This window comes from Poecilia reticulata, chromosome 9, assembly GCF_904066995.2.
Source record: "Poecilia reticulata chromosome 9, P_reticulata-male-v2, whole genome shotgun sequence".
In the NCBI taxonomy this organism is placed as follows: Eukaryota; Metazoa; Chordata; class Actinopteri; order Cyprinodontiformes; family Poeciliidae; genus Poecilia; species Poecilia reticulata.
The window spans coordinates 23,507,757-23,529,715 of NC_088838.1; the positions used below are offsets into that span (position 1 = coordinate 23,507,757).

The 21,959-nt window shown below is 39.9% G+C and overlaps 2 protein-coding genes across 10 annotated transcripts in view; one reads left to right on the forward strand and one right to left on the reverse strand.

The window, feature by feature from the left end:
• The window catches only part of LOC103470127 (intracellular hyaluronan-binding protein 4.L), an 86,958-nt gene that overhangs the window by 64,224 nt on the left and 775 nt on the right, over positions 1-21,959 (reverse strand). The window contains exons 3-9 of one of the 2 annotated variants that reach the window (XM_008418310.2): positions 21,412-21,553; positions 20,968-21,105; positions 20,821-20,892; positions 20,652-20,729; positions 20,394-20,565; positions 19,575-19,763; positions 19,298-19,457 (exon numbers count right to left, since the gene is read on the reverse strand). In XM_008418310.2, coding sequence (XP_008416532.1) covers positions 19,392-19,457; positions 19,575-19,763; positions 20,394-20,565; positions 20,652-20,729; positions 20,821-20,892; positions 20,968-21,105; positions 21,412-21,553 — 857 coding nt within the window. In that variant the 3' untranslated portion in view covers positions 19,298-19,391. Of the gene's footprint in view, positions 1-19,297; positions 19,458-19,574; positions 19,764-20,393; positions 20,566-20,651; positions 20,730-20,820; positions 20,893-20,967; positions 21,106-21,411; positions 21,554-21,959 lie in introns of those variants that run through there. The other variant, XM_081610731.1, reaches the window with a different exon arrangement.
• Positions 163-18,691, forward strand: cdc14b (cell division cycle 14B). Of its 8 annotated transcripts, none has more exons than XM_017306798.2 (16): positions 163-430; positions 1,585-1,675; positions 3,669-3,744; positions 4,157-4,249; positions 4,373-4,449; positions 5,466-5,532; positions 5,624-5,774; positions 5,867-6,097; positions 6,195-6,333; positions 7,681-7,846; positions 7,990-8,087; positions 14,122-14,169; positions 14,247-14,372; positions 15,804-15,972; positions 17,976-18,041; positions 18,147-18,691. In XM_017306798.2, the coding sequence occupies exons 1-15, from the start codon at positions 322-324 to the stop codon at positions 17,997-17,999; spliced, it is 1,665 nt and encodes a 554-aa protein (XP_017162287.1). In that variant the 5' UTR covers positions 163-321; the 3' UTR covers positions 18,000-18,041; positions 18,147-18,691. The 8 variants fall into 8 exon arrangements, 6 of the variants coding, with proteins under 6 accessions (XP_017162287.1, XP_008416533.1, XP_008416536.1 ...); XM_017306799.2 differs by lacking the exon at positions 163-430 and adding an exon at positions 1,107-1,428; XM_008418311.3 differs by lacking the exon at positions 17,976-18,041.

The following is a 21,959-nucleotide window of genomic DNA, read 5'->3' on the forward strand; positions in this document are numbered from 1 at the left end:
TGGTCTCGGTAAGCTACAAAACTAAAGCAACTGATCAGCTAAGGGTGGGCTCTGGACATATAATCCTGATACGTCACATGCAGGGGATTCGGAAAACGGAAACCTGCCCCCTGTTCAAAGACGTCACCACCACCACCACAGAGAGCCAACTCAACCTCGGTTTGACACAGAACACAACACAAGCACGCACAGAGAGGCTGCACCGGGAGCGCAGGAGCCCAGCCATGTCACGTTAACAGCAACGGGGGACTGCGGAGGGGGCATCGGTGGCAAACTCTTCTCTCGGGAAATGTCCTTCATGCTGCAGCTCCTGAGGAGAGAATGAAGCGCAAAAGCGAGAAGAGGCGAACCGAGTCGAGGAAAAAACGCCGCGCAGCCCACAGCAGCTCAGAGGCGGAGCTAAGCTCTGATATTTACATTGAGATAACAGGTAAGAGGGGTCTGCACAGTGAACCCTGTCAACTTTCTGCCCACTTGGCCAACGCATGGAGACCTGCGTACACTGTGTCCTTTTAAAACGCAGCACTCCTTGATTTTCTTCAGCTTTTTCCCCCCCAATATGGCGACACCGTGTGTCCTTTATCGGCCAAAGGGTTTGTAGGGAGTTACCTTTAAAACAAATACACAAACTGTAATTCATGTTTAGTATTTATTCTAGTGCAACCAGTCACGCTTGAAATTCATTATATCCAAGCGTCTCCTTTAGCCGATCGTGTTTATGGCACGCATGTGCACAAGGACGGTGCTGTGATGTGTTTATGCAGATAATAAATAGTAAACTCCACATCAGCTTCTCTTGATAATTTTTCAAATGTTTATGACGTTTCCTGGTTCCAGTTCATCCTTCATGAGCTCTAGTCTGACAGAAAGAGGTTTGTCTTAAGTGGAAATCGCAAATCTGACTGGCTGACGGATCGTCCTAGCAACCGCTTTGGCAACTATCCCGGGGCCTATCACGTCGCTTATGTGGAGAACTTTAAACTAAAACAGGCGGAGACCGAACTCAAATAACAGTGTCTTCCTCCAATCAAACGGCGTCCTGGATCTGTCTCAGCCAATGGCGTCGCGGGGAGTTCTGAGAAGGAGGAGTCTCCCGCGGAGGGAAGGTGGGAGGGGGATCAGTTTTAGCAGAGTGCGCACTTGCTCTCTAAAGTCTCCGTTCTTTGGATGGTGACTTTCTTCCTTTTCAGAACAGCTCAGGATCTGGAAATAAAACTTTTTTGGCGAAAAGTTTTTATGCAACCGATTTTACCCTTTTAAAAAAAAACCCCAAAAAATAACAGAGCACAGTTCACGTGTAAAAAAATTACTTGCATGTTTTCGTGAAGGAATCCGCTCCGTACCTTTAGGTGGATAACGTCATGTTCGGATCTGCTCGCAAAATGACCTCAGACGATGTTTCCTCCAGATGTATCGAGTTTATTAAGGGTATGTTACCAGAAATGTTAAATAAGTTATGCTGGAAGTGCTGCTGTCCTGCTTGGAATGGATGAAAGGAGTTATATAATGACAAAAGTAATTAACTTGGACCCTTTTTTTGTCTCCCTGCCCCCTCCTTCGTTCCTTCCTTCCTTCTCTCCTCAGATCAACTATATTTTGCCATTCTTCATCAAAAGATCAAGAGCACAGCTGACCGACACTGTTTCTGCATAGACGAAGAGCTGGCATATGAGAAGTGAGTTCTTTGCAGTGCAGTGCAATATTTCCGTACTTTGCCCTTTGACCTTCTGCTTCTTTGAGTGCTGAGTTTTTAAATAGATTTACAATAGTGTTATTGCCAAAAAATATATATTTTAAGCGTAATACACTGGGTTTTTATGCTTTTAATTTTCAAGTGTATTTACGGTGAGTTCTGTTAATTTCTATGCAGAAGTTAACAACTAGGTGACAAAGTGAAGGCTGTGCAACTCAAAGTTGCCCAAGAGTGATAACGTGTTACATTGGAAATGCTGAACTTGGACGTCAGTTCATAAAAGTGTCCACCAAAGACAATCTACAGATTGCACTTAATTTAGTGAAGTAAGGATATATGGCGAATGTAACACATAATGGTTAGAGGAGAAGTTTAAGTACTCAACAGCAAACAATCTCTCCCTTATTTGACTCAAGACACAAAGAAAAGAAATGTTGCTAAGTCTACCAGCAAAAAAAAAAAAAAAAAAAAACTAAACTCAAAGATTTTATCGCCTGAAAAACTTCCCGCTCTTAAACAACACCTACTGACGCTTCAGTTTGTTCACTTTGCTCCCGTTTTTGAACAAACATGGCATGAACTGAGTCGTGTCCTTGTCCCTTAGTTCTAGGCTGTGTTTTTTTTTTTTTTTTTTTCTTAACCCAAATCCACAATTCCAATTGCTTCATTATCCTGGAGAAAAAACAGGCTTTAAATGAGAACAGTTTTTAAAGGGTGAAGAGAGATCTGTCCTCCTTGCATTTATTTACTTCCATTTAGCTCAAACAGGTTTCCTGGATAGATTGTTAGAGCACTTTAATAACTGCATATCTTTATGACATGTTCCTGTTGAAAAGGTCTTTCTGTCAAGAAAACAATCAGTTTTATGAATTCAGTGTTTTTGAAACTTGTCTTCATCCATTATAGTAACACCTTCCTGTTTTAGTTGGCGTGACTTTAATGTACAATCGAATTTCTGGTTTTAGTAGTTTTATGTTTACTCTGGTTATTATTGGGTTTTTTTTTTTCAACTTCATGTACAGCTTTGTCCTTTGTCTTTTTCTATACAGCACCTATATTGAAAGTGTTTTACAAACACATTTCCTATTACTGTGTTTATTATTGTGGCCTCCGCTCAAATCTCACAAACAATTTATTTATTGTCTGTTATTTCCAAAAAGGTTTTATTTTGTCCTATTTCAGTTGATTTAAAATGTTATGCCCACAGTACAGACCAAAATAATGAACCAAACTCCTGATGGTAGATATCATTCATCTTCTTTTCTTAAACATATTTCTTAATTGTTTTTTTAATGCATTATACGGTTATGAATTAATGGGTGTTCAGTATGAAACTTTTCACATTTTATTCAAAGCATAGTTTTAATACAGTTAACCTCATGAAGGGTTACAAAATACAAATACTGTTGGCAAGATAATAAACTTAACGAGTAACATTTAAGAGCATGTTTTTCTAACATGTTCCCTGTTGTCCACATTATATAATACATTTACATATATTTTTTTTAATTTACATTTAACAAAGAAAAAAAATACACTGAAAACTGATTGGGTGAAATTATCCAGAACCTGTCACTACTGCAAAGCTGTCCACAATGGAATAATGTAAACAGGCTGCAACTTCTTTTTCTGCTGGTGGAATAAAATGCTTTTAAAGCAAACAGAAGAACATCTTCGTTGCAGCAGTTTCAGGTTTTGTCCCAGAGAGGACACAGCTGACGTGAGGTCCAACTCAGTAGTACAAAAAAAAAAAAAACATACAAAAAACAAGCTCTTATTTTATATTTCTTTCTCCTTTTTTTAATTGAAACACTCTATGATTAGAAGCTTCCAAATATACTCATTCCTCCCGTCAGTATTTTCACTGTAGGCCCGATGGCGCTGATTCGATCTTGTGAAGCTTCCCCAGGGACGGAGGCTGGCTGCATAAATAGCCATTCTTACACTCTCTTTCTTCTCTCTTTGCCTCTCACAGCTTCTATGCGGATTTTGGTCCCCTTAACCTGGCCATGTTTTATCGCTTCTGTTGCAAGCTGACAAAGAAGCTCAAGGTAAAGTAAACTGCAGCAATTAATTACACTTCCTGGAAAAGGAGAGTGGAAAAGAAAACATTGACCAGTCAATATCTATTTATACTTGCAGTGGGCTGTGTAAAACGGCAGATTTGCTGTGCTAGTTGTTTTACAACTATTGTCGGCATTGGTGCTTGTGAGCCACTTGCTGAGCCAGTTATACCTGGAGGATCCAGTATCTCTGCAGCTGTAATCTAATGGTGTCTTTAGAACTTTTAGTCATTATCTCGCCTATTTTAAATCACCACCATTTCTGCTGACATAAGCAGATGTTAACAGCTTAAATAAAAGCACAGCTTTATTAGGGAAGTTCTCTGTTTTTATATGCTCTCCAGGTCGTAGTCAGTCGGATTGATTTAACATCTCTTGTTATTTGCCATGTTTTGGACAGTCAATTACACTCACGAGGAAGAAGATCATTTTTTATACTTGTGGGGATCAGAAAAAACAAGCCAACGCTGCCTACCTAATAGGATCGTATGCAGTAAGTTTTGCACAAATGTGCATATTTCATGTGTGATCCATGTAGGTGAGAGTGGGTGTCAGATGTCAAAATCGGTATGCAGTACAAGAGGGTGCATGCTGAAAAGATCCTTGTCTTGTACAGGTGATGCATTTAAACATGACACCAGAGGACGCCTACAGCCTGCTGGTATCCAGGAATTCAACTTATCTTCCATTCAGGTAATAAGTCGCCGCTTTATTGTTCGTGAACAGGTGTTTTGGCATTACTTCTGTTCAATTGTGTGCTCAAAGGATATTTTAAAGAAGACAGTTTAACACAAAGAAATGATCTTTTGGTTTTGCTTTGAAGGGTTTCTTTCTCGATAATCTGAAACTGGAAGTCCCAGATTCCTTCTGTTTCATGTTTTTGGTGTGTCTTTTTGCACGCAAACTCTGTAAAACATTTGGGATTTTCAGGATGGGTGACTGGGTTGACCAACAAAGAAACAGAAACCCTGTTGTGTAATAAAAGGTAAACAGAAAAGAACAACTTGAGAGGAGGATGCACTGAAGGAGAATAACAAACTGGAATAAAATGCTGGAAATTTGCAGCAAGTGAGAAACGTTAAGCATGTTCATCCTACAAAACTCCCTCCAAACAGTGTTAAGTACCTGCCAGTAGCATTTTGGGTGTAGATTTTTACTGATTAGGTTCCATCAGGGGAAACACCCAGGGGTGGAGAAAAACTATCCGAGTTTTTGAAAAGGCGTGTTTAAAACATTCATCTATGTAAAGAGATGTAAATTTATGCTTTACTGTAGAAAGAATTGTGGATCACATTTACTTCAATCAAAGGTGTGGTTATGTGACATTTAAGTAAAATCCATTTATTCTACCAAAATCTGGATTTTCCCTTAAAACTTCCAGAAAAAAAGGTGAACATTTAAGTCCCAAATGTTTTCTTTTAAAGAGAGGTCAGAATGTTTGACATGAAAATGTGTAAATGAGGCTTAATGTTGCTGGTTGAATTTCTCCCATTTCTGTGTCTGTTGAGCATAAATAAAGGATTTATAAAGTATCTTGTCAAAGATTCATGTGAGACAGACTGTTTCATTAGAAAATGAGACAAAGAGTAAATTCAGGAGATCTAATATCATCTCTGGAATTAAAGCCAGATGAAATGTTTTAATGGACTAAATCACCTGGAGGATGTTTTTGCAGAGCAGTCTCATCATTTTGTTTCTGCACTTCACAGAGACGCCTCGTTTGGAACCTGCATGTACAATCTGGACATTCTGGACTGCCTGCGTGGAGTTCACAAAGTATGGAAATAAACAGCAAATACAACTTTCTGTCCTCTTGACGCCATGATGCCGATTAAATGAAATGTAATCCCTGTCCACCTCCCTTTAGGCTGTGCAGTACGACTGGCTGGACTTCTCCAACTTTGATGTGGAAGAGTACGAGCACTACGAGAGGGCGGAGAACGGAGACTTTAACTGGATAATCCCTGGGAAGTTCCTCGCGTTCAGTGGCCCTCATCCAAAAAGCAAGATAGAAAATGGTGATTATGCAGCGTACGGTCAAAGCATGTCGTGTGTGTTGTGCTGCTGCACGCAGAGGCCTCTTGGCTTTAACATTCTCCTTTTCCTGCAGGGTACCCTTTACATGCTCCCGAGGCCTACATCCCGTACTTCAGAAAACACAACATCACCACCATCATCAGACTCAACAAGAAGATGTATGATGCGAGACGTTTCACCGATTCGGACTTCGAGCATCACGACCTGTTCTTTGTGGACGGGAGCACGCCAAACGACTCCATCGTCAGAAAGTTCCTCAACATCTGCGAGAACGCAGAGGGAGCCATTGCGGTCCACTGCAAGGGTAAAGGCTCTACTCTGAAGCATCTTCATAGCTGCTCAGCTCTGCACTGTTTGTCTTGTGAAGATTACTGCAATGCTTCTACTGCTTTTGTTTCCAGCTGGCCTGGGAAGAACCGGTACGCTTATCGCCTGTTACATGATGAAACATTACGGCCTGACTGCAGCGGAGGCCATCGCTTGGATACGGATCTGCCGGCCAGGATCCATCATTGGACCACAGCAAAACTTTGTAGAAGAGTAAGTGTTTATTCAACCTAGATCTTAATGAGGAAAAAAAAGTGATTTTTTTCAATTTTTTCCTGTGACAAGGCTTACAAGAGTCACACAACATAAAGTCTTTGTTATCAAAGAAGCTCTAAAGTGGCCGTCTCTGTACAACAAGACAGGATTTTGCATCATCGATCAGTTTGCATGTCCAATAAAGACGTCTCTCTTGACATGATATTTCTACATTATAAAAATGGCAAGAAGCTTTTTGTTTTAATGAATTTGGCCTGAAACTCTCTGTTCATACAGTAGAGAATTGAATTCCTTACTTGGTGATATCCCAAGTAATGCTGACTGCCAAGTAGGATAAAAACACATCTCGGCCAGCATCCATGTCTGCTCTCTCCCTCACTCATTCATCCATACATTGTGTAAATGTCTGTCACAAGGGAACAGTTGTTACTTTTAGTAAACGGGCTGAAAAGGAGAGGGAGCAGTGAAAATTACAGAAATGTTATGTAGTTTTGGCAACATAATACTATAAGCAAAGCAAACCCTGAGCTGTTTTTTATTATTATGCTTCAATTTGCACATATTTATTGTGAAAATAGATTTGATACTCTGTGTTTTACCAGTTTATTGACATTACATAATCTTTTAATGATCCATAGCTTGTTTTTTCTTTCTCTCAATCCACCGTGAAAGTTATCACTTCGATTTCAGTCGGCAGAAAAAAAGAAAGCAGAAAAATTCATCGCGGCTGGGATTTGTCTGTCCTCTGTGAAGAGTATTAGGCCCATGATTTGTTTGATAAGTCGCCTTTTATGTAAAATTTGACACATTTCCCCTAGACATATTGGCAATGTGTGAGTAATGACTCACTTGAAGCTTCCAGGGATTATAATCTTTGTTGCTCCCTGTGATATTTTTCTTTCTCTGAAAAGACTGAATATTTCTGCATATGATTTACTTTTCAACAAAAAAAAATCACCTTTTAACAATTTAATAATGTTATTCCCTAATTTTTTCATTCTATCAAGTCTATAAATACTATTAAAAATGCAGCTGATGCAGTTAAAAAATCACACTGAGTTCTGATATTTGCTCTAATTTCCAATAACTCACTGTATTGTTGATGTTTGGAGGATAACATGTATTCTGATGAATCAGGTCTGTTGTGTGTGTGAGTCTTTTTTTTCCCAGGTTTGAGTGACAGCTCTTGTTCGGAAGCCAGTGTTTGATCATAATGGCAAACGCTGTTTCAAAGGATTATTGTGTCTGGGCAGGTTTTGAGAGACACATAAAACAGAACACTTGGTTGTGGTTTGGCAAGAAAAAACAAATCAACTGAGGCTGGCCCTCCGTTTACGTCATCAGAAAGCAGAACAGCCTCTGGGCAGAGGGAGATGTTTTCCGGGAGAAGAAGCTGAATGAGCGGGAAAACGGCAAGACGGCTGTGACCAGGATCCTGTCTGGAGTGGACGACATCACAATCAACGGCAGCAACAAGAACAGGGCGTCCAAGAAAGAAGAAATAGAGCTGGTGAGTTTTCTACGCCTCTTCTACCACGTGCAGATTAAAATACGATTGTGCAGCTGTTGCCTGTACTACAGTTTTGCAACCTGCAGAGAAATGAAACACGAGGATGTTGAATTTTCCTTGCCAAACGCCCCTTTGTGTTGCAGTACAACGACGAAGACGAGAGAAACGGCGTCACGCAGGGCGACAAACTACGAGCCCTGAAGAGCAAGAGGCAGGCCAGGTCGTCTTCGGGTTCCTTGTCGTAAGTATCCACGGAGTCCGCGAGCACCGGCATGCATCCTGCACCCATGTGTGTGTTATAACAGGGTGAAATGAGAGATTGTTCTCCATGTCAGACCATTACATGTATACTCGGGTGTTTTTCAAACCATAAACAGCTTATGCTTTGAAGACCAGAAAGTGACCACGTATGTCGTTCTTTTTAATTTACTTCATGACCATTTAGTTTGATAAGCTTCTCTTTTCCTCAGTGGTTTCCCAGCACAGTCAGCTGTCTTTTTAAACCAGCTTGTAGCAATCATAACAGTCCTCTGTTTGACCTAGAATGCCAAGTTCATAGCAGCTGTGATATTGTTAAATTTAACGTTTTCTTTGTTTTTTTCTTTGTTTTTTTTTATGCTATGGCATGCAGATCTAGTGAATTAGTGAGGGATGAATGATGCATCAAGGAAGGAGCAGCTCAGATATTCTCACAGAGTTATGGACACAGTTGTTTGACACTCGCTCTTCCAGTTAAAACAGCTTACTTGTTAAGAGCTCGATTTAAAATGGAACAAAAGATGTGGAAGTTAAAGACCAGTTGCAAAGCTAATTATTTTTCCTCTTCTCAGAGGTGATTGGGCAGGGAGAGGACACATTGTAGATCTTCCTGGTCACAAGGTTATTCACTCAAGATGTTCATTATGTAAAAGCCCCTCATATAATCAAAAGGCAAGACTTTGAAGAAAGCTGCATGACTGGGAGTACTCGTATAGTTAAATATTTAAGTAAAAAAAATACTTCTGTTGCACATAGAAAGGTTTTTATTTGCCTTCTGCAGGGACACTGAAGCGTAAAGATGTCTAGATTAGGGAAACATTAACCAGGGCGGAGCTGCAGCTACACTCCCAACACTTTACAATGTCAACAAACAATATTTTTTCCCTACATTCTAGGCTCTTTACTTGCATTTTATTGCAAAGCAGCTGCAGAGTATAAACAATTTTGATACGACTGCTAAACACTGTGGTGACAAACAACTTTCCTCACGTTTCTTCTGGGGGTTTTTTCTTGTCTTTAAATCTGCTACCAACACTCTCCATGAGCGTCTTGGCCAGTAAAACCTTTATGAGGTTCTGGCAGTGAGAACGCCTCCAACAGGTCAAATTATTATTGGCATGCAGAATATTAATCTCAGATCTCGCTTGAAGTACAATAGTTGACCACATACTTCATCCAAGCTACGGCTGTATGGCATTAGGAAAACATGCAGTATAATTGGTGGAAGTTGCAGTAACAAATTGACTTGCAAGAATTACATGAAGAAATAATTAATAAACGTTCCTTCCTTTTTGCTTTCGATCTGGAAAATAAAATAAAAATAACTTAGTTGTATTTTTTTAATGAACTGACTACGTTACGTTAGGATCAATGCCAGCATGACAGCTTTAAATAATCAATTATTGCTGCTCATTGTCTTTGTGTTTAATTGTAACCATGAAACTTGTGTGGCTCAATGTTTTCTACAGTATTTTCCACCAAAGGACAATTTGATCCAGATTCAAAGTTTCTTAAATTTTCCATGTAATTGTACCTTCTCTATTGTCACCAGGAGGCTAATCTGTAAGCAGAGCATGAAGTGAAGAAAACTATCTGCTTCTAATTCACTCCTGTTTTGTGATGGGTCCTAACTGCTGAGCTCACAGCTTTAAGAAGTCACTGAGTGGCATCGTAATGGCCTCGTTTAGCTTTCTAACTGCGGTTTTGACAGTAAATAAATATAGAAGTAAGAGGCGACGGGGAAAAAACAAAAAAAGCAGACGCAAAGAAACGATGGTTTGTGTGAATACAAGCTTTAGCAGAAGCACTACTTTCACAAGAGGTGTCAGCACATACTCTCTACCAATCAAATATCCTAAAAACGTCCAACTCCACATCATTTGCGGCCATATAAAATGGAGCTGTGGAAGGACGGGTGTCAGCCTGGCTGAGGATGGTTGACCGGCCTCTGTCCATGCACCCATATGGCTTTGGCTTTTGTTGTCCCATGTCAGGCAGGTGGTAGTGTTCTGCTGCAGCCTCATGGGCACGGCGTGGCCGATGTGTTGCCTGCCGTTCAAAAGGTAGCAGAGAGAGGCAGAGAGAGGGACAGTGGGGCAGAGAGAGAGGATGTGAGGTTTTGTATGAAGGAGGTAAGTGCACGTCACTTCCTTTTCAGCTTACATCCTCTTCCTGTAGAGATGGTTGCTATGCCAATGAATGGTATGGCTGATCTTGTTGTTTTTTTTTCTCCTTTCTTTCTTTGGATTACTATGGTGTTAAGTGGATATGCACTTAGTGAATGCGTTTCATTTACACGCCTTTCATTGTCTGCCTGGTGGACGCACTGAGCCGCTCTGCTTCGATATAAAGGCATACAGTCACTTGCAGAGGTTCTCCAACCCCTCAGATGTTTTTCTGCATTTTGTCACTTTATAGCCACTAACTTCAATGGGATTTTGTTTGATATTAGAGAAATGCTAAAAACACTTTATCTACATTGAAAAGTTCAGTGAGAAAGAAAGCCATAAAAAGCTAAGTAAGGAAAATACAACAAAACTAAAACGGCACATGACCTGGCAAAAACATCCCAATAGTGAAACATGGTGGGTGCAACATCATGCTGTGGGGATATTTTTCAGAGTTCCTGTGAAGATGGATGGAGCTAAAAACAGGACAATCCTGGGGACAAAAATATTTGCTGGAAGCTAAAAAAAAAATAAATACATAAGACTCGGGTGGAGGTTCTTTTTCCATCAGCACAACATCCCTAAATGTGCAACCAGAGCTACAACAGAATGGCTCACAACATATCAGTGTGTTAGTAAGGACCAGTCAAAGTCCAAATGTAGATCAAATTGTTTGTTCTTCAATCTTAAGAGCAATCTTTTGTTGTTCTAAAGATTGTAGATATCTTTACAATCCTTGTAAAGACTTTTGACAAGGAAGAATTGGCAGAAAGATTTTCAAAAACTAAACATCCTCTTAAAGACTTGGTTCCACATGGCTCTACAAAGTGCCTACTCATTATAGCTTTAATCTTCCATGCACTGTGCTTTTGTTTATCACGTCAAATCTCAGTAAAACACACTTCTGAAAGTTTGTGGTTGCAACGTGACAGAGTGAAAATGTTAGAGCGGTACAAACACCTTTGCAAGGTACTGCATCCTAGATATCTTCTGTCAATTAGGGCCTAAAAATAAAGTCCACCGTTGTTTTTACTAGCAGCACCAGTTGTTCAACTAATTCCAGAAATAAATAAGATCTGGAATAGCTGAACTGAAGGTTTTGGTTCTTGGCTTGCACTGCTGACTTGGCACTACTCATAAAGTCGTTAAGAAACACTTAAGCCTTTATAAAAATCTGCAGTAGCTACTTCTGTTTTTGGTCAGTTAGTTCCTTTTCCTGCTCCAAATGTTTAGCACTAGCTTTTTCTCTTTTAAAGTAAATATACCATATTCTAATTATTTTTGATTTGTGACTTAATTTGTGGTTGTGTAAGGACAGTTAATCACAAAACATCATGCATAAATTTCTGAGGGTGAATTGGGGTTAAAAGCAGATTCTTATGCATTCTCAGGGGGAAGTGGAGACAGAATAGGAGGTTCACCTGCACTTTTAGGGCATATGCTGTATCAATGTATATCCTGCTATACAAACATCCAATTCAGGGCTGAATTTCACCATCTGGCTCCACTGTTTTGTTGCGCAACACTGCAGCGCATGTTCAGTTGCAGGGACAATTAGAAGAATGCTTATCCAAACTTTTGCCCATCGCTTCTGCCGTTTTCCATGCATGACACAAAGTACTAAACTCCTTTGGGCATGCACGCGCCTCAGTTTCGATCACCGTTTCCGTCTAACATGTTACAATGTTGGGCTGGAGTCACTGTCAGTTGCCTGTTGTTTTTCCATTGCCTTTATGACTGGATCAGTGTTCACATGCCACCTGAGCTTTTCACTCCTGCAGGTTTCCGACTCTGTCATGCTTCTGTCGAAGTCGGCAGTTTCATGAAATGAAATTAGATGATCCACACGGTTGAAACCAGATATTTGCATAAACTGTTGTTAAGGAAATAAAGAAGTCTTGCCTAAGGTGAAACACCGAGTCAATCAAGAATGAATCAAAATGCATTTTGATTATTATTTCATTAAGAAATTAAGCAAAGAACATGAGCAGTGACTCGCCTGTCTAGTTCAGGGAAGTGAAGAAAAGATGAAGGTACATCGCTTTTTAATATCCACCAACCCGCTTACAAAGAGGGGAGGGGGAAAAAAAGGAGGATCCCACCAGTTTCAGTTTACTTCGCAACTCTGGTATTTGCACCTGCAGACTGTCACCCTAGACAGTTCAAACCCAGTTCAGAAATACCCTTTGTTTTGTGTTTCCAGCGAGCTGAGTCCAACATGAAGGGTGCTTTATAGATAAAATTGATTGATTGAAATAAAAAGTCTTGTCACAACGCCTGTGTAAGGAGAAACAATGTTTTTGAGAAACAATTTTTCTTTCACTGACTGTTTAACCCTTAATCAGACTTAGCGTTTCCTGTTTTCGGCCAGTTAGTATTAATATGATCATTTATATTTGTTAAATGGCAAAAAATAATAAGCGATATTAAAAACCTTCATTGAATTCTAGCAGACTGGAGCATTTATGTCTTGAAACTATTTGTTTCAAGATAGTGAAACTATTTGTTTCAAGACCTAAGATCTGAAGCCAATAGAGGTTTTTTGGGCAGAGTTAAAAAGGTGTGTGTGACTAGACATAGTAAAAACCGGACTCGGTTACATTGGTTCTGCAAAGAGGAATGGACCAAACTTCTAGCAAACTGTTGCTGGAAAATACTAGAAACATTTGACCCAAGTAATCCAGTTTAAAGGGAAACTGCATACGTTTTAAGAAAGTTTAATATTTTATCACTTAACAAACGGAAACAATTGGTATTCATAAGAAAAGTTTGGATTTAACATCAAACGGTGACAAAATAAAGATCTTCTTTTTACACAGCGTATGTCAACATCTGGTTTCAACTGCTCCTAAATTCTTGTTGGGTTTCACATTGGTTGGGAAGTCTGACAGTTATAACAGTCTACGTTGTGCAATGAAATACATTTACTCTCATGTTCAATTCGTTTCTGCACTTCGAGTCATTTATGGGGACATGCGGGTGTCGACTGCTGTTAAACAATGTCTGCAATGTCAGAATATCAGAACAAACTCCAGCCGTGTGGGACGATTGGATGGATGCAAGACTTTGTGAAGAGGGTGTTTCATCTAATCCAGTCCCAGTGGAAAAGCACAACATGAGAGGCTTTGTGTCCTGCCCAGACGTCTCTTGTCTCTCCTTCCTTTTTTTTCCCCCCCGTTTGCTCTTGTTGGATTTGTCCTCCTTTCAGATGGCTGGTAGCCATGCTGCTCTCCCTGTGTAGCCTTGCCCTGTGGTGGATTGTGTATGGCTTCCCTTCCTCCATCCTGCATTTCTGTATAGACGGGTTAGGATTTCTCTGAGTTCTGCCGCCCATCAGCGCCCCTTCCCCCCCAAACCTGTCCTGCCCCTCCTTCTGGAGCTCTAACTGAGAAATGCTGTAAGTGAGCCCCTGGTCTCTTCTAATTCCCCAACCCCAATTAGAAATCTGTTCAGAATCATCCTCTTCCTTTATTCTGTCGTTTGTTAAATCTTAAATCCGATCAGCAGAGCCAGTTTTGTTTTCAATCACACACATTGTCCTCGTCACCATTTCTCCTCTTTGATGATTTATTCCCATAGACATTCCTGTCACCTTGCCATGCTTTGCTATTTATTGTGTTGGCTTCAAACTGTCAGTTAAATCATGTTTATTAAGATGAGACTTTGCTCCATTGATTTATTTCTAGTTTACTAACATAACCCGCCTGCCAAACGCAAAAAGCTTCTTTAACTTGAATGTATTTTTGCTAGTTCCTATGCAGCCTCCCCCCTCTCTGACCCTCAAATCAGTCATTTATTTTCCGATTCAAACTCCCAGAGATTTATGTCACACTATGCATGTCTTTGCAGACAGGAAGAGAACAAAATAAACACCAGGTCGTCTTCGCAGTCCCTCAGGTAAAACGTGCAGCTCATGTAATGAAGACATAAAAGATGGTGATGACCAATGGATGTGGCTTTATCTGTCTGTGCAGCAGGGTGATCATACAGGACAGTGTTGAGGGCTGTAAGACCAGCGTCAGCGCCCTGGCTCTGTCTGACCGCTCAGACAGCAGGAAGAGGACCAGAGCATCTCTGCCAGCCAACGGAGTAGGAGGAAGGTCGGTTTGATTCCTCACACATAAGTAACTCACAGTGAGGAGATAAAAGAAATGTCTTCTCATTGATAGAAAAAAAACATAGATTATCTGAAGTTATTTGTATTTTTTATATAAAAGAGTACCGTGAATGAGTTTAATTGTTTGTTGTTGTTTTTTTATGTGGCAATGACACAGTTGAGGAGCAAATCCAGAGGCTATAGCCACTCGCACAGCGTCTTTTACTATTATTCATCAAACCTTTTCCATATTTCAGTGCACTTTAATGTGTTAGACCAAAGTAAAGTGGCAAACAATGGCGAAGTCCAAGGAAAAGAATGCATGGTTTTCTAAACATCTTGCAAATCAAAATCTGAAAGGCGCAGGCTGCAGCTGTGTTCTGCTGCTCTGACTGGTTGTAGCTCATGCTGAACGGTTTATCTCCACCGACTCTCAACTTGGCTCAAGCTCAGTTAGACTGGATGGAGAGCTTCTGGAAAGGGCATGTTTAAGTAATGCTACAGATTCTCAGTTGGCGTTAGGTCAGGACTTTGACTAGGCCATTCTAATATGAACATGTTCTGATCAACGCCATTTCAGTGTATGCCTTGCTGCATGTTTGGGCTCCTGGTCTGGCTGGAAGGTGCACCTCCAGTCTAGCCTTTTGTCAGATTTTATTTCAGGGTTTCCATGTAAGAGATTTCTTTTATAATTCCTTGAGTGTATTCAGTCATGTTCTCTTGGATGGGAAAACATATTATACTTCATTCAGACCCATAAACTACATCTGCCCTCGGGTGAGTTTCCCAGTCTCTCTTCTGCAACTTCCTGTCTAGAGTGATATGAACAAGCAGCCTGTCGTGCCTCACTAAACCTTCATCTGACTGGGATGGTTCATAGTTTTCATGTTTTTCTGGCAGTGAAATCTGAGGGTAAACGCAGCTGTTCAGGCATATGGAGCTCATTCATCCACTTTGCTCCAGCAGAGACTTTCTCCCACAGCTTGCAAGAAACTCCAACTGGTTTTCCAACTCTGACCAGCTTCCTTTTCCTCGCTAAAGAAACGTATCCTGACAGCATGATGCTTCCTCCATAATGTGTCATTGTTGGATTGGTGTGCTGAAGATGAAAATGTTTCATTTTGCACACATCTGGTGAAAAGGCAGTGTTTTTCCTTTGTCCCATACTTGGCTGTAAGCTGATGCTCCACCTACTGTGAGGTCTTCGCAGAACAGCTGCAAAAATGTTATTTGCAAAAATGTTTAAAAATCATGTCTTTCCTTCAACTCTACACTTATCCACAACTTTGTATTAGTTTATGGCATAGAACTCCAATAAGTACCAAGCTGCAACAAGACAAAATGTGAAAAAGTTAACATTTAAAATTATGAATACTTCTGCAAGACGCTGTACATCCCTGTGGAGTACATTAACAGCTTTCCTTCTCTCTGCCAGCTCCCTGAGCCAAACCAGGCTGGTCAGGTCCCTAGGCAACCTGCATGTAGTGGCTGGCAACAGCGACCCAATGTTCTGTGAGCCGTGTGGCAGCCATAGAGACACGGCCAGTGTCAGAGCCAACACAGGCGCCCTCATCAACTTAAACGCAGCACAGGGACACCTGCAGGCAAGCTCCCTCAGTCACACTCTGAGCCCAGCAGAGACCCGGGGCTGCACCTATATGCAAAAACGCACTGCTGGCTTTTTACTTCGTAGACAGAGACATGTTTGGCTCCTCCTACTCCATGTTTCAGCTTTTGGATTTCTGATGAGGCAGGGAGATCCATTTTACCCTCTTGATTTTACAAGTGAAAGTCAAGAGATATTTGGCATCATTTCTGAGTAGACCTATTAGCTTTCATACCTTTTATCAAAGGCCCGTACATAATATATAGTAAAATGTAGATACTTCTTATTGGTGCTCATAATTTACTAATGATCGCCACAATGCAGAAAAAACCTCCAAACAATGAACCTGTTCTTCAGTGTTTTTTTAATTATGAGTAAACAGGCTAAAATTAAACTCTTTGTACTTTCACTGTGCTGTATTTTAATTTACACCTTCTACATGCTGTAGGCACGTTACTATTTTGCACAGTAATATTGCTGTGCATTTCTAAATTATGTAGTTGCTCTCATTGCCGTGGTCAGTCATTTGTTTTCAAAAGCCCTCAACAAACTTTACATTGAATCAAGAAGTGAAACTGTTGTTTTGCCACTGCAGTCCTATACGTAAAAGTAATAAAAATAAGATCTTAATTTAAATAAGGGTGCATGGACAGTGGATAAATATAAATGGTTTGCAAGATAACTTGATTTGTCCCAAAAACAAAAACCCTGCATGTATGATTTTCATGCAAAAGAAAAGCTGTAATATAATTCCTTATTTAAAATAAGAAATGTTACATGTTGAATATTAGGCCAAATAGAGGTTGAAAGTTTGAGTAGGAAGTGCCAAAAAATTGTCTATTTAGATTCTAGCTATCATATTTCTCTAGTCAGAAGTACAGAGACTGTGTTTACTCTTTTCTTTTGATTTGCTACGCAATGCCTGGGCTACAACGAGAAAACATAACTCGTATAGCCCACCACTGGAAGTTTATTTCAGCAATTATGTCAAAAAGTGAAACTAGTTAATACTACTCCTAATTACACACAGTGATTCAATCCCAAAAGTTGTTTTCTCTGAAAATGACATAACTGAAGACTAAAGAATATAAAGGAAAGGGAAATATAGAAGCTGGCTGTTCAAAGCGCGTAACCCAGGCATATTAAGTTAAGTGGAAGGAAAAAGTGTGATAGAGAAACAAACATAATCAACAGCTGCAGCCTTGGGAGGATTTTGGGGCAAAGCCCACACAAGACGGACCCACACACAGATTTAACGTCTCCATGTCGGAATGTGTTGATGCTGTAATTCATGCAACAACAGCACCAATAAAGTATTTAGAGCAAATACTGTATTGATATTTCACACTAGGTCCAAATTTATGCATTAAGTTTCCTCTCCTTAATGACCTTGTGTAATTTTCTAGTTTTTAGGGAAGCTGAATTATAGCCTTTTAATTGCTGCAAGCAAGAATAATCTAAATAAAAAATACTTAAATGTATCGATTGTCTGTCATGAATCTGAGTTTCACTTTTTGAAATTAATTACTGAAATAGGTTAATTTTTCAATGATGTTGGAATTTATGAAAATGCTCCTGGACTAATTTAACAGAGCATCTCTATAAAATATAATCTTTCTAATCTTTCTTACTCTGATTAAAAATGAGGGGTTAGGGGAAAAAAATGGCTTCTCAGATTCCACTAATCATGCAAACGTTTTCTCTGTAGTTTACAGCATAAATCTCTCTCTAACGTGCCTATAAGCTCTAAATTGTCCCATGCCACCACTTAAACTCTCAATGTGCAAAAGTCTCTCGTTTGCAACTTTCAGAATCTTTTCTTGCTCGTTTCTACGTCGGCGTCTTTTAGATTTCGACTGGCTATGGCTTTTCTCGACTTTGCTGCTCACTGTGTGATCTGCCTGTGGCCGTCAGCCACTTGTAGTCGTATTTGGCATCCTTTACTTGTGCTCCACTGCCATGCTCACCTTTCCATCTGTTCGTCTTTCTTGCACGCAACAGACCCGCTGTGTCACGAGGACGTAAAGCTCGCAGCTCTTTGCAGTCAATTAGATTTTCCAGACTATGGTATATATCCCCATTCCTATTCAATTTGCTGTCTTTTGTAAAAAAAGAGTTTTTCCGTGACATCTCTAAATAATCACGTTTGGATTTTTTTCCCTTCTCTCATAGTCACTCCATACCCAAAGCTAGAGCTCCTCTTCTCCGGTAAACCTGTGAACCTGGAAAAATGCGAAGATGTCCAACCTGAATCTTTTTTTGGAGAAAGGCTGGCATGAATCTCAACTTGATGTAAACGTTTACTGAAGAGGAACAAGATGGTTTTATTTTTTAAATAGAAACACTGCATCATTACATTTTAATCGTGTTTGTTTTTTACTTACTGAATCATTCAGCTAAAAGGTGTGAATTATCGGCAGCCACAACTAGTATATTAAGTGTAAAGCTGAGAAATTATTGGTTCACACAATCATAGCATGAAGTAGTGTGCACAGTTATACTGCCATTCAGCATGTTTCGGACAAGGCCTGTCATTTGGTCACCTTTTCAGCTCCTTTATTTCAAGGCTGTACATGTGTCAACATTTAATATACGGTTTGTATATTGTAAATATTTTGTACCGTTAAAATCATGTCATGAAATGGTCCCAACGGGGCCTTTACTCTTTATAAGCCTAAAAAAAAACACGAATTTTAAATAAATTTACTCCCAAATGAGTCTAGTTTTGTTTTTGCACCACATGCTTAGTTACAGTGACCATCCATCCAAACCACAGCTATGGTGGGCTGCATTAATATTCTTCCCACATTTCTGTCCCCAAATCTTATACTTTTAGGAAATTAAATATCCCTGGGTATCTGACATTTATTTGCAGACACTCCCTTGCCATAATCATGGTTAGCAAATATGCATACCTTAAAACTTTTGGAGGCAACTATTCAGTCCTGGACACAATTTTTGCCTCCTTAATGAATTCTTTTCCACAATTGATGATCCAAAGCATAAAATCAGGTCAGGAAACATGAGGTTTCTCTGTAAATCCCCATGCCATCAAACATCTTATTATCCCTCCTACATTTCAGCTAATATAGCTTCATCTTCAGTTGGAACTGCATTTCAGGTTTTCATTGGCTTAGGCCATATTCATCAAAACTCTGGGTCAAATATCATTATGAACCGATAACACAAGTTTGAATTTTTGAAGGCAAATCTTGAAATAAATTTAATGCCAGTTTGAGATGCACCTGAAATTTGGTTGAAATCCCCAAATGTGGCAGTGATGCAGCCATTGTTACCAGATATTAGTAGCAGAAGATGAAAAGTAACTTTGCAAAAGCTTTTATTGAACAGTGTTGCAAGTGCAACAGAACATTAAGAATAGAAACGTCAACAGTTTAGTTGAAGGCGACAAGTCAGTCATTTTCCTGCAGTGAGGGCTGGGAAGTCTTCTGGGTCATCAGGATCAGGCGCCATCTCATCCTCCTGAATCGGAAACAAAAATCAGCTGCTTGTTTTCAGGTAGAATAAAATCTAAAACATTTTAATATCAGACACACTGATGATTTAAGAGCCATCTGGTTGTGGGAGTTGATAGCGTACCCTTTCATAAATGGGTCTGGCTCTTTCTGGGCGAACGCTCTGACCACCTCGAGCTCCTCTTCCTCGGCCGCCACGACTCGAGCGTCCAAGAGTCCCGAAGTTTATGTCCAAGAGAGTGGTGATGTCATTCACTGACCTGCGAAAGAAGTTTCCATCTTCCTCAATCTCCTCTACCGTCTCCTTTGTGTTCTAAAAAAGTGGGCACAAAATACATTTCATACAAATGTCTCGATTTACAAAAATGTTCCCTTTGGTGTGCAATACAGTAACATTTACAGTCGTTATTAAATCATGGTAGAATCTGTTTACGTGTTAGAGTAGTGTTTATTCATATACACATTCTGAGAATCCATCTTTGCACACAACTGATTGTTAAAGTTAAGTGTGAAAACCTGCCTTTGCTTTAACTGGTTAGATTTGAAAATAAATAAAAATGATTATTTAAACAAACTTTACTGCCTTAGATACCCTGGTTTTCAGAAACATTACGTTTGATCTTGTCTCAAGAATAAGCCTTTTTAAAGATCTATAAATTATTCCCTGGATTTGTTTTCTTAAATATTATTATATTAAGAGCAGTAATCGTTTATGGGGCTTTGGCTGCAGTGACACCACTTTATCAACAAAATGTTGATGCTTTTAGGCCCAAACCACCACATCCCTAATTCACGGTGAACCTGTTCATCTAAAGAAACACTTCCAGAAACAAGCCATCCACTCAGGATTACAGTAAAAAGGTAACGCTTTCTACAAGCATGTGTGTAATTAAAAACGCACTCCACTCAGACTGTGCAGTTTCAAACATCCTGTGATTCTCACCTCCAGGTGCTTGGACTGGTGAATGACCTTCGCTTTAGAGGGAATCTTATCCTCTGCTTTGCGGATATTAAACTCCACTTTGGGACGGTTCACCTCCTGCATGGCCTTCCACTCATCCAGGGTCATCTCCATTGCAACCTGGACCACCATCTCATTGTCCTCATCTGTCGCTCTGTTAAATGGAGCTAAACGACTTCAACCCACTTTATTACAACGCTTGGTATTCATGTAAAAACCTTGGGCACAAGGTTTACTCACCGAGTTGGATTCTCCTCCAAAGTTGATTGTGGCTCCTCAGCTTTGGCACCAGCATCACTTGTCACCTCCATCATTTCACTTCAGAAAAAAAAATAGAAAAATTAAAAATTAAATTGAAGGCATGTACTGTACTGAAGTACCCCAGTTTACTTCATTAAAGTTCACTGACCTTGTAGCTTCCACAGCGCTGCCCCAGTTCCATGGTCCTCTGCCTCCTCGCTTTTCTTCTGACGAGATCCCTCTGCAACCGTTACATCATGATCCACCATCCACAACGCTTAAACCTGCCAAATGCATCTTGAACATGCAGCCTTACGTTCCATCATGTCGATCATATTCTCTCTTGCCTCTCAGATAAAAGTTATCAGAGTTTCTTCCCCCACCTCCTCTCGCTCCTCTTTGGCCGGTGAATCCCCCTCTGCTGCTGAAGTCAGAGGCTTCAGTGTAGCATGGCCTGGAAACCAGAACAACAGTTCACTGTGATGCGTCTCAAACTGTGCAGGCCACGTCTGACTTTGTCTATAGCACCTATAGAACTTGTATAAATACAAAAAGCTAAATTTTAAAGTAATAGGAAGTGTGTTTTATGCTTAAATTAAATAAACATTTTTCTATTTTTCTAATTAGTAGGGAAAATACATTTTTACTTAAAGATTAATACACTTTGAATTCCACATTGAAAATTTAAAAAAGAGCAATTATTTTTAGAAACTTGCGGCATAAACCGATAAACTCAACTAAACCATGAATTGTTCCATACTTTGGCACAGAAAACTCCTGCGGTTCTACTTTGTTCAGCCTCCGTTGGCCTGCAGCGCCTCCTCTCTGCTTGTTCCTCGGAGCCTCGGCTCTGGAGTCTCTGTCCTCCTTTGCAAATGGGGGACAATCCTGCTGCTTTCGCCCTGAGGACACAACATGTTGATATTTGTGCAACATGATTTGGGGAAATAACCTCGTTACTGGTAAATTTTTTTATGAAACTGCTAGAGTTTGTATTTGTTAAAAGATTTTTAAAAATATGAAGTGGTACTTTATCTTTTTAGCCAAAGTTATTGAGCCATTGTGGAAGATCCCACGAACTTGATGCCTGGGATATGCCAAGTAGATTATGCAAAGATACTTGAACATTTCATGTCCACAACTAATTATACGTTTTAAAAATAAGGAATTTTTACAAACTTGAGTCACAACTTTTCACCAGTTTCTATGTAAATTTGGAACCCAAACTGCATCAGAATTTTAGCTTTCAAAGCACTGTCCTAATCTTTAACCTATAAGCATGAACTTGGCATCCTTTAAAAGCTTGCA

Excerpts from the sequence above, each read along its gene's own strand:
- cdc14b (XM_017306798.2), top strand. The coding sequence starts at position 322 with ATGAAGCGCAAAAGCGAGAAGAGGCGAACCGAGTCGAGGAAAAAACGC. Across the intron at positions 7,847-7,989 it reads AGAAAGAAGAAATAGAGCTG|TACAACGACGAAGACGAGAG; the intron begins GTGAGTTTTCTA and ends TTTGTGTTGCAG. Across the intron at positions 15,973-17,975 it reads CAGCACAGGGACACCTGCAG|ACCCGCTGTGTCACGAGGAC; the intron begins GCAAGCTCCCTC and ends TGCACGCAACAG.